At 41.1% G+C, this 12,017-nt stretch overlaps 1 protein-coding gene across 2 annotated transcripts in view; it reads right to left on the reverse strand.

Annotated features, from left to right (window-relative positions):
• Positions 1-1,447, reverse strand: part of KLHL3 (kelch like family member 3) — a 114,288-nt gene extending 112,841 nt beyond the window's left edge. Inside the window, exon 1 of one of the 2 annotated variants that reach the window (XM_032592920.1) lies at positions 1,053-1,444. In XM_032592920.1, coding sequence (XP_032448811.1) covers positions 1,053-1,108 — 56 coding nt within the window. In that variant the 5' untranslated portion in view covers positions 1,109-1,444. Of the gene's footprint in view, positions 1-1,052 lie in introns of both variants that reach the window. The other variant, XM_032592919.1, reaches the window with a different exon arrangement.
• Positions 1,448-12,017: the final 10,570 nt, after the last annotated feature.

The raw sequence follows: 12,017 nt of genomic DNA on the forward strand, positions 1-12,017 counted from the left end.
AACCTGCAACTCAAAGCAGCACTCCCCCCACCCCCGCAATGGTGCACTGCCACACCTCACCCCTCCCTGCCTAATGCTCCCTGCCTAATGCTCCATGCTGTCTCCTCATCTCAGGAAAAATGGCAAGCCTTGTTCTCTACCAGCCGCAGACCCACAGAACCAAAAAGCTGACACAACAGGAGGAGACGTTTTAGCACAGAAGAATGACCCACCCCCGCACTGCATAGAGTACCTCTGAAATAAAAGAATCAGATCCTCAGATAATAGTTTAAAATGCATATATGCACGTGCCTGCCAGAAAATAAACTCTCAGTAGTTACATCCAGCTCAACAGAGGTACTTAAATTCCCTTCTGTTTATTCCTATTTCATAAGGAACCCCTGATGGACAGAGCAAGAGTTCGTCTAAAGCACATACCTTCCAGTATCATTCAAAAACTTTTCAATGAAAATGAAATCAGTTCAGACCAAGTATCATCTGAAGGGTTTCTCTCCTTCTTATTTGAACTTGTGTGTGCATATAGGCACACACGCGCACACATACACACACACACACACACACACACACACACACACACACACACCTTTTTAGAACAGACATGAGCGTGGTATGCTAGCTAAAGATTTGAGCACTTCAGTGTGAAAATGTAAGCACTCCATGCCAGGCCAGCCCTGCTGTGACATCAGAAACCCCCCACCAAAGAAAAACCACCCCTGGAAAGTAGTCAAGAAAGGGAAACGCCTCCCTGAAAGAGCCTGAGAAAGACAATCCTGATTCAGCCCATGCTGAAACTATACCCGAACACCACCAGGAAGTCCCTTCTTTCAGGGTGCTCCACTGCCCAGCAAACCCAGACCTGCCTTTGCGGAAGCCAGATCTCTGGAAAAGGGGGCTTCCCTGCTCTGACTCTGCTGTCTGCCCGGATCCATCCGCAGGGAGGTCTTCCGACCCAGCCTAGCCAATGCAGATACAAAAGCTAGTAGCTGCACCACAAGCATACGTGTACACACACACACACACACACACACACACCACATTTAATACATACGTACCTTTCACCCTCCATTGTGCGAGGCCCAGCCGGGGTGGTAGCCGCTGAACTGTGCATGCACCCGGAGATCGTAGCTCTGTTCTCGGTTCTCCCAGCCAACCAACAGGAGATCTGATCAGCAACAGTGATTCAGCATGGCTGCAAATGAAGCCTCCTCCCTCTCGATCCTCCTTCCTCTGACTTACTCCCAGCAGCTTCTACCGCAGAAGCGGCAGCAGCAGAAAATGTCTTACCCAGAGCTCCCTGCAGCCCTTTCAGCTGCTAAACGCAGCAACCCATTTGCTCCCCCTCCCCCGCAGGCTCGCTGCTGCTCCTCCGTCTCCTAGGAACAGCGCAGCTCCAGCGGCCCAAGTGCGGTGCCACCTTTCCAGCTGCCTCCACATCTGCCTAGGCATCCCCAGCTCTGGAGACTAGCTCACCCCGGGGGGCTCCCGCCTCCTGTGCCTACGCTGCAAAGGTTCAGGCAGTTCCTCACTAGCCCAAGAAACACTGGCCCCCGCCCTCCAACCCCACCCCTGCCCCCATAGGCTACAAGTCCGTCAACCCGGCCGGATTGCTGGAATGAGGAGGCCCCTCTGTGGCTTGCAGTGGAGTATATCCACCTGGGGAAATCAGCTTATAGGTCACAGCTCACGTTCTGATTCCTCCTCACAAAATCTACAGTAGCTCTGACAGTCGGACAGATGGAGAGAAATTAGGGGGGAAAGAGTCTGATAGCTCTGAGAATGTGGAGAGAAATTTTATAAAGGGAACAGTAGACATAGGTGAAATGGAAACCAACCCTATTTTGCCTCCAGAGGCCAAAGATGACTGCAGTGAAGCCATCAAAATGAACACTGCACATGTTGATTTCCCTGCACGGTACTGAATGACCACAAATTTCATTGCACAACACTGAAGTATCTGCCCAAAGCACTGAAATTTAAATGAAACTGTGGCTCCAACTAGTCAGTCTCCCACTGAACCCCCATCTCCAGCCAAAGATCGCCTGTACCCTGTAATCTCCAGCTGCTGAGCTTCAATTTAGACTTTCTTACCTCTAAAACATCATCTTGGGAAGGCAGAAGGACAGTCTGTGTCTCCTAGCCACAGCCAAGAGGCTTAATGGAAATTGAGGCAAATTGCCACTACTGATTGGTTAGCCACAGAAATGGGTTCAGAAGCTTCCTTAATGACTCAGAAAAATCATACATGAGCATCTCTATTGTCAAACCATCCAGGTCAAACCTAGGCTTTTCAGGATCTATGCTACCACTAGCTAGCTGAGCGACTTTCAGCCAAGTCTTCTTCCCACTTTGAACCTCAGATCCTCCTCCTCTATAACACAGGATCAGTCCAGGGTCCCTTTCAGCTCTAAAATCACACGATTCAAAAAATGCCTTAAATGTTCCATTTTGTTTGTTCATTTGTAAGACTGTTTAAGAAGAAATTTTTACTAGACTCTTAATATTTTGTAGAGGTCTTCAGGGAGGATAACATAATGTATGTGAAAGCAGGAGAGATGACTGTTTATTCTATGACTGTTAAAATTTCGACCTGTTGAATTTCTTCATTGCTACAAAGCCTTGAAACAGTGGAATGGGGGAAGGGGAGGCACATTGAGGTAACAGAAACTAGAAGTAACTTTTACAGACCCTGAATGGAAACTGGTAAGGTGTTATTCTCAAAGATTATCTCCCACTGACACCTCAGTGTCCTCTTAGATGAGGCCACTACCCCAACTCACTCTTTCTCAAACGAGATGCAGTCTGGGTTATTTTATTTACATCCTACAGCCCTAGATCACCACTTTTTCCTTTCACAGTAACACCCCTCATATCTTTCTCCCTCTGTCCCTTCCTCCTCTAATCAGCCTTGTGGCTCAGCTCCAGATATTTCCTCTCGAGGTGAATCACAGGGACCAGGAGAAGCTGAACACCACAAACAAGGAAACTGAATCCCAGAATCCGTGCCAGAGTGCAGACATCCACCAGGAAGACAACTGGGTGATTCATAAAAGGAGCATAAGAATAAGATAAGTCTTTCTTTTACACCTTTATACCCTTATTGACCATTTTCCCATACAGGAAAGGGGGGAAACGTCACATCTAATAAACCAGAGAGAAAAGAAAAAGGTCAGAAAAGGAAATACTTACAGCTGAGTATATACAGATTTCATTCCACAGTCAATATAAAAATTTTACAGCACTTCCTTCACAACCTACTTTTGCTGTGCTAACCCAATGTCACTACAATGTATGTGCTAAAACCATATTATTGCTACCTGCACACTTTATTAACCATTCACTCTATCCACAGAGGTACAGAGAACATTCAGAGAAGGTCATCTAACAAAATCAGGAACAGAGCTGAGTCAAGAATCAAAGTCTCCAGATTCCTGGCACAAAGTTCCCACCCTAACCTTCTCTAATTTCAGAGCTACATTTTACATTTTCTACTTTATTATCCAAATGTTCTTTGGGCCACAGTCTGAAACTATTTGCTTTAGGCTAATTTTCCTGACTGAACTTCAGATTAAGAAGAGATGCTATTGGATTCTTGCAGCAGAGGAAAATCAAATGGAACGAAATTGGTGTCTGCCTGGTGGGGAAGAGGTCCCATCCTTGAACTGCACAGCAACAGTATCTTAGGCCCGCCTTCCCACACCCAAGGCTTCTCCACAGCTCACCAATTGTAGCTAGTGGCCCCAACTCTCCATCCAAAGCAATCTGCCCAGCCACCCACACCAAATTTGTACAGAATTCTTCAGCTTTATGTGGCTCAGGAAGAAACCATGTTAGGAAAAGAAACTGTTTTTATTTAACTGCTTTTGGTCTAGAAAGTTCTTTTCTCCACACTCCATCTCTCCACAGGGAGCCAGTACAGCATAGCTTATCTGGAAACAGTAAAATCAACCATTCTTTCCAAGTATCTTTTTTCTTTTTTTCACTTTTATCTTCCTTCTCTAGGCATTCAGTTCCTCACATTTGCAGACACCATAACACAGTACAGTGGTCCGCCACCTGTGTGTCAGAACCATTGGCCTAGCTGGTTGAAACTGTACGAATCAGGTGGTCAAAAGGCACAATGAAACTTTTTAGGGTTATGGAAATGTTCTGTATCTTGACTGTGGTAATACTGAGACGATTGTATACAACTACTACATTACATCAAACTAAACACTTAAAATGGGTGCATTTTATTTTATGTAAGTTATACCTAAATAAATCTGGGAAAAAAACAAAAACACTACAGTGCCAGGCTCGACCTCACACCTACAGAATTGGGGTCCAAGAAGCAGGAATTTCAATGAACTTCATTGGAGATTCTAATGCATAGCTAAATGTAAAGACCACTAAGAACAAAAGAAAAGAGCTCAAACCATCAGAATGAGAAAGACCAGGATCCAAGCGTACTTAGCAGAAACATGACCCTTGGCAAATTACTTTATGTCTCAATTTTCTCATCTGCAAAAAGGAGATAATAATAGTACCTACTTCCTAGGACTGTGAGATTTCAATATAAAAGTCTATAAAGCACTTAGCATACAACCCTGCCTGCAATAAGGACCCAGTAACCATTAGATATTTTCATTGCCTATGCCAATGTTATCAAACTACAGTCCTTGGTTCTGAGGTCAAGAAGAAAGTCTGCCAAACTACCTTGTGCCAGAAGCACAGACCCAGGCCTCCCCTGGAACCACTTCCACATCTCCCATGATCCCTGCTACCAAGTGGCCACCAAGGACTAAGCAAAATCAGAGCTAAATTAAGGCCCACCCACATCTGTATCACCAGAATTTCCCCTTAGATTCTGGACCACCTGAGGGGCAGATTTCCCCTAGAGGTGCTCTGACTGCCCCCGGAAATCAGGTACAAACTGAAAAGGAACTTGAAGCCCACCTTATCCCAAGTAATACCTGGCCTCCCTCAGGATTCTTCCCCTGAGGGTGAAAGAACCCACCCATGTGCTGGGTGGTTTCAAGAATTTCATAACACATGGCACTTGTGTCACACTTTAAAGCTTACAATGCGCTTCATGTCCCTCATCTCCTTTAACTTGGTAACATTCCCTGGAAATTAACAGGTGCTCCCATCCCTGGCCATTTACTCTGGACGAGACTCTGTACTCAAGGCTTTACAGGTACCTTTCTCATATAATCATCATAACAAACCTGTGAGAATGGACTATTATCCCTGTATTAAATGTGAGATGTACACAAACACAACAGATTTTTGTAGACTGACTTCGCACCCTACAACTTTACTGAATGTGTTTATTAATTCAAACAGGTTCTTGATGGAGAGCTTTGTAGAGTTTTCTACATATAATACCATGTCATACCATGCAAATTGTGACAAGTTTTACCTTTTCCTTTCCAATTTAGATCCTTTTTATTTCTTTTCCTTGCCTAATTGCTCTGGCTAGGAGTTCCAGTACTATGCTGAATATAACTGGTGAAAGTGGACATCCTTGTCTTGTTCCTGACCTTAGAGGAAAAGATTTCAGCTGTTCACCATTGAGTATAATGTTGACTGTGGTTTTGTCATATATGGCCTTTATCATGTTGAGGTACATTTCTTCTATATATAATTTGTGGAGAGTTTTTATTATAAATGGATGATGAATTCTGGCAAATGTTTTTTTTGCTTCTACTGAGATAATCATAAATTTTTATCCTTCATTTTGTTGATGTGGTATATCACAGTGACTGATTTGCAGATGCTGAACGATTCTTGCAACCCTGGAATAAATCCCACTTGATCACAACGTATGATCCTTTTAATCTACTGTTTTTGACTACTTCAGTTTGCTAATATTTTGTTAAGAATTTTTGTATCTATGTTAATCAGAGATATTGGCCTGTAATATTCTTGTGGCATCCTTGTCTGGTTTTAGTATTAGGATAATTGTGCCCTCATAAAGGGAGTTTGGAAGAGTTCCTTCCTCTGTTATAACTAATAAACAAATTTAGTAAAGTTGCAAAATAGAAAATCAATACACAAAAATCTACTGCATTCTATATACTAATAATGAACTATCAGAAAGAGAAATAAAAACACTATCCCATTTACAACTGCATCCAAAAAGAAATACTTAGGGAGAAATTAAACCAAGGAGGTGAAAGGTCTGTATACTGAAAACTGTAAGACATGAACAAAAGCAATTTAAAAAGATACAACCAAAAGGAAAGATATCCCATGCTCAGTTAGAATATCATTAAAATGTCCATACTACCTGAAGCAATCTACAGATTCAGTGTAACCCCTATGAAAATTCCAATGGCATTTTTCAAAGATATAGAACAAATACTCCTAAATCTTGCATGGAAGTACAAAATACCCCCAAATAGGCCAAGTAATCTTGAGAAAGAAGAACAAAACTGGACGCATCATGCTCCTTGATTTCAAGCTACATTACAAAGCTATAGTAATCAAAATAATATGGTATTACCACAAAAACAGACACATAGACCAACAGAACAGAGAACCTAGAAATAAACCCATATATAAATGATCGATTAATTTCTGACAAAGAGTCAAGAATACAAAGTGGGGAAGGGCACCTGGGTGGCTCACTTGGTTAAGCATCCGACTTCAGCTCAGGTCATGATCTTGTGGTTTGTGAGTTCGAGCCCTGCATTGGGCTCTGTGCTGACAGCTCAAAGCTTAAAGCCTGCTTCAGAATCTGTTGACTCCCTCTTTCTCTGCCCCTCCCCTGCTCACGCTCTATCTCTGTCTCTCAAAAAAATAAAGTTAAAAAGAAAAAATGCACAGTGGGGAAAGAACAGTCCCTTTAGTAAATGAGGTTGGGAAAATTGGAAAGCCACACACGAAAGAGTAAAACTAAACCAGTACCTGACACCATACACAAAAAATCAATGCAAAACTGATTAAAAACTTGAATGTAAGACCTGAAACCATAAAATTCCTAGAAGAAAACATCAGCAGTAAGCACTTTGACAAAGGTCTTGGCAATGACTTTTGTTAATCTGACACCAAAAGCAAAAATAAATGAAATCACATCATACTAAAACTCTTGTTCACAGCAAACAGTCAACAAAATAAAAAGGCAACCTACTGAATGGGAGAAAATATTTTCAACTCATATCTCTGATAAGGGGCTAATATCCAAAATATATGAAGAACTCATATAACTCAAATGCATAAAAACAATCCAATTTAAAAATGGGCAGAGGATCTGAATAGACTCTTTCTAAGGAAGGCATACAGATGGCCAACAGGTACATGAAAAGATGCTCAACATCACTCATCATCAGAGAAATGCAAATCAAAACCTCATACCTGTTGGAATGGCTAGTATCAAAAAGACAAAAAATAACAAGTGTGGAGAAAAGGGAGCCAGAGTGCACTGTTGATGGGAATGTAAATTGTATAGCCACAATGGAAAACAGTACGGATGTTCCTCAAAAAATCGACAATGAAACTACATTTCATCCAGCAAATTCCAGGGGCGCCTGGGTGGCGCAGTCGGTTAAGCGTCCGACTTCAGCCAGGTCACGATCTCGCGGTCCGTGAGTTCGAGCCCCGCGTCGGGCTCTGTGCTGACTGCTCAGAGCCTGGAGCCTGTTTCCGATTCTGTGTCTCCCTCTCTCTCTGCCCCTCCCCCGTTCATGCTCTGTCTCTCTCTGTCCCAAAAATAAATAAACGTTGAAAAAAAAAAATTAAAAAAAAAAAATTCCACTTCTGAAGAAAATGAAAATACTAACTCAAAAAGATATCTATATATCTGCACACCCACATTCACTATAACATTTTTCACAATAAACAAGGCATGGAAACAACCGTAAGGTTGTATGTATGTATGTGTATACACACACACATACAGTGGAGTATTATTCAACCATAAAAAAGAAATCTTACCATTTGTGACAACATGGATGGACCCCATTGGCATTACAAGTGAAATAAGTTGGAAAGAGAAAGAAAGATACCGCATGATCTCTCTCAGAATCTAAAAAAACAAAACAAAACAAGCAAGCTCATAGAGAAGAGACTAGTCATCATCAGAGGCAGGGGTGAGGGGAGAGAGAAATGGGTGAAGGGGGTCTATAGGCAAAAAGAAGTTATTTTCAAAAGTAATCAAATAAACATGAGTTCCACCAGAACATACACCATACATGTGAGGGAACTAAGGTTCTGAGAGTTAAATGGCTTGACCACAGCCTCAAAAGTTTGAACCCAGGTGTGCCTGACTCCAAAGACCAGTATTAACTACTGTGCATGGCAGGCATTTTCTCCCCCTTACTACTTCCATTTCAGAGATAAGCCAACTGAGGCTGAGAGAAAGAAAGCAACTAGCTCAAGATCACCCAGTTGACTAGGGGACCAAGTGGGACATGGAACCAGGTCCTCATAAGCCTGGCTTAACACCTCTTCCACCTGACCTATCAACGGGAGAACAACAGCAAATGAACTCCTTAAAGATATTAACACAGGCTGGTATCTAATGCTTCCAAACACTTACTACTATAAAATCCTTTACTATAGACTCCTCTGGTCCCTTGGCTTACCAATCAGACCTAGCCAAAGACTGCTCTTGGGGACAGCCGGGAGCACACCACTGGAACCCATCTGAGTCAAAGAAAAACCAGACCAACTATACCAGCAAGCAGGGGGCTTCACACCATTGTTAGTACTTTGTGAACACTCAAATTCAGGACCTTTGTAAAAATTCCTTCCTCTCTGGAATCAGCAGCTGGTGCCCTCTGCTGGCAAATATGTACATCTCTTCATAATAAAAGCTAGACCTAATCACTTACACCAATGACCTTTGCCAGGGAGGCAATCTGCTTCCTTCACAGAATATTCTGTTCAAAAATGAGTATTAATTCCTACTTACAACTTTTTCATAGGTAGTTTTAATTTTAAATTGACTGCACTGGTTCTCTACCTGCAGAACTCTATCTCCTGTCTCACCTCCTTGGTTCTTTCCTTTCTGGGTACAAAGAAAACTGTTTTTGTTTTGTTTTGTTTTGTTTTGTTTTGTTTTACATGAAAATGTAAAATACAGATAAGGCATAGCACCAAAATCAAGAATACGTGAGGTGTACGCGAATGAGGTCAGGTCTGCACATCTAGCAGGTACAGAGAATTGAGAGAGACACAATGCTTGAACATAATGTAAAACCCATGAGCAAAAATGTTCAAACATTCTGGTCACTCACCACAGCTGCATTCTTACAATGCAGTCTCACGGACTATTTCAGTCTGTCTATGCAATGGGCTGTACCAGGGAGCTACAACATAAATCCTATATGAATAAAATGCCAAAGAGCTTACAAGCAGGTTGGGGAAATTACACATGGAAACATATAAATAATGGTAAAACAACAACAACAACAACAACAACATACAACAACAACAAGAGATTCAAGAGAAGTGCAGAAAAGGGACTGGGAACTCAGTGTAGGAGGACACAACTTTCAATTTGGGAGAGGAGGGAGCAGGGCCAAAGGAAGAGAAATAAAGGTGCACACTGGGTAAGTAATTTTGTGGAGGTTTAAAAAGGATATTCGTAATTGTAAATAGTTGCAACTAGGTAATTACAATTTCTCGTGGCTTCACTTAAAATTAAACAACAACAATTTAAAAGGTTCATTTAATCCTGCTACTTTAATATACTTACATATTATATACTACATTAAATAATACATGTTACTACATATTTTTGTAATTTTTTATTGTGGTGGAATATACATATAACTTACCATTTTAACTGTTTTTAAGTGTACAATTCAGTGGCATTAAGTACATTCACAATGTTGTGCAACCATCACCTCTATTCATCTCCAGAACTTTTTCATCATTCCCACAGAAACTCCACTAAACAGTTAACTCTCTATTCTCTCTCCTCCCCCAAGGCCCTGGTAATCTCTATTCTTACTTTCTGTTTCTATGAACTAGCCTATTCTAAACACCTCATATAAGTGCAATCATACAGTTGTCCTTTTGTATCTGGTTTATTTCATTTAGCATAATGCTTTCAAGGTTCACCCATGTTGTAGCATGCGTCAGAATTTCATTTTTTATGACTGAATAATATTCCATTGTATGTATATACCACATTTTGTTCATCCATTCACCTACTGATGGACAACAGGTTTCTAACACTTCACCCTTTCACAGAGCACAATCTAGTAAACATTTCCCTGGTCACTCTCCACAACCACATTCTTACAATGCAGTCTCACGGACTATTTCAGTCTGTCTATGCAATGGGCTGTACCAGGGAGCTACAACATAAATCCTACATGAATAGAATGCCAAAAAGCTTACAAGCTGGTTGGAGAAATTATACACATGAAAACATATAACTAACGGCAAACAACAACAACAACACAGAGCACAATTTAGTAAACATTTCCCCAATGTTTAACATTTATAGTTTTAATCTCTTTTTATAGACAATGTTATAATAACTGCGCAAAGGCTGTTTCTCCTTTCACTGAATTGTTTTCTTAGGTTAAACTCCTAGTATTGGAGCCCTAGAGCCAAAGGATATGATTAATTTCATAGTTCTTACTAAGTACATCCATATTTGCCCTCCTTATTCATCAACTTTCCCAGCCTATGGAGAAGTTACTGTCTGCAATTTCAGTTGTAAAAGTACAAAACTGTGATTAAAATCATTTGGAAGGTAACAAACAAATATTTCTACCAACTGAAAATAAAAGCTTTCAAGCTCACAGCTATATGGATCCAGAGATTTGAGGGCAACTGGCTGTGACTCTGAAGTCAGAAAGCAGAAATTGAGAAGACAGAGATCTGTCAAATGGGCATTTTTGCCATAATCTCCCTTCTGTGACCCAAGTCTCATCTTCTCTTTATCAAATTCTTCTCATTAAAAGATCAGGACAGGATAACTTCCTTCCCAAGGGAGTAATACAAAGTCATAAAATCAGACCAGCTTGCTATATACATTTCATTGCAGAGACTTTACAAGCAAACAAAATGTGATCCTTCTAACATACTGACATAACTACATCTGTTAGGGGATGTTGCTGCTTCTAATAGTTATATTTCTTTTCTCCCTAAGGAATCATTTATGGTGCCTATGTCAATTTCCTTCACTTAGATCATTTTAAAGACTGATATAAGGCGGTCCTTTTTATAAACTTGCTTACAAAGGATGTACATGATGGCAGTGAGTCTTCCCATGCTCAAAACTGCCAGAAGCCGCTCAAAACTGCTCGAAGATGCAATAAATGAAAAGACCTAGAGCTTTTAAAGAAATTAACAAAGTAAAAACTTCTCAGAAGAGCTCTCCATTCAACATAGGGCTGGCTGACCTATGCGACAGGTTTTTTGAAAACTCCACCTTCTACACACAACCTGATGTTTTCCACTTAAATTGATAACACACACACACACACACACACACACACACACACACACACACATATATCACCTGTGTCTGGTGTTCCCAAGACCAACACAACACTGAGAGACTAGCTACAAGAAATCACAGAACTCAGCACTAAGTGTACTCACAACTAAAGTTTAATAGTCACATAGTTAAGGATACACAGTCCAATCATAAGGAAAAAAGACACAGGCAGTCTGGAGGAATCCATGTACAAAACCTCTTTTTGCTCTCTCCCTACCATGAGGGGTCACAGAGAATACGCTTCTGTGTAATGTTGCTGCCAAGGACTCAGTACTCAAGATTTTATAGGCACCCACTATCTAGCACTTATCAAAATTCCAGACTCCCAGAAGGAAAGAAGGTGTTTAGCATAGATCAGATTGCAAGTGAACGTAGACAGTCTAGACACAGTGGACCACCCTTCTCAGTTAGGAACATTCCCTCAATCGAAGTGCCCTGACAAGGGTCAATCTTGCAAGGAGGCCCTCTACAGAGAGCACAGCACAAATTAAAGATTCATTTCAGCCAAATATAATCAATCTCTCTCATATATACACACATATATATGTATACACACACATACATATATATTACACAT

This window comes from Lynx canadensis, chromosome A1 (assembly GCF_007474595.2).
Source record: "Lynx canadensis isolate LIC74 chromosome A1, mLynCan4.pri.v2, whole genome shotgun sequence".
Taxonomy (NCBI): domain Eukaryota; kingdom Metazoa; phylum Chordata; class Mammalia; order Carnivora; family Felidae; genus Lynx; species Lynx canadensis.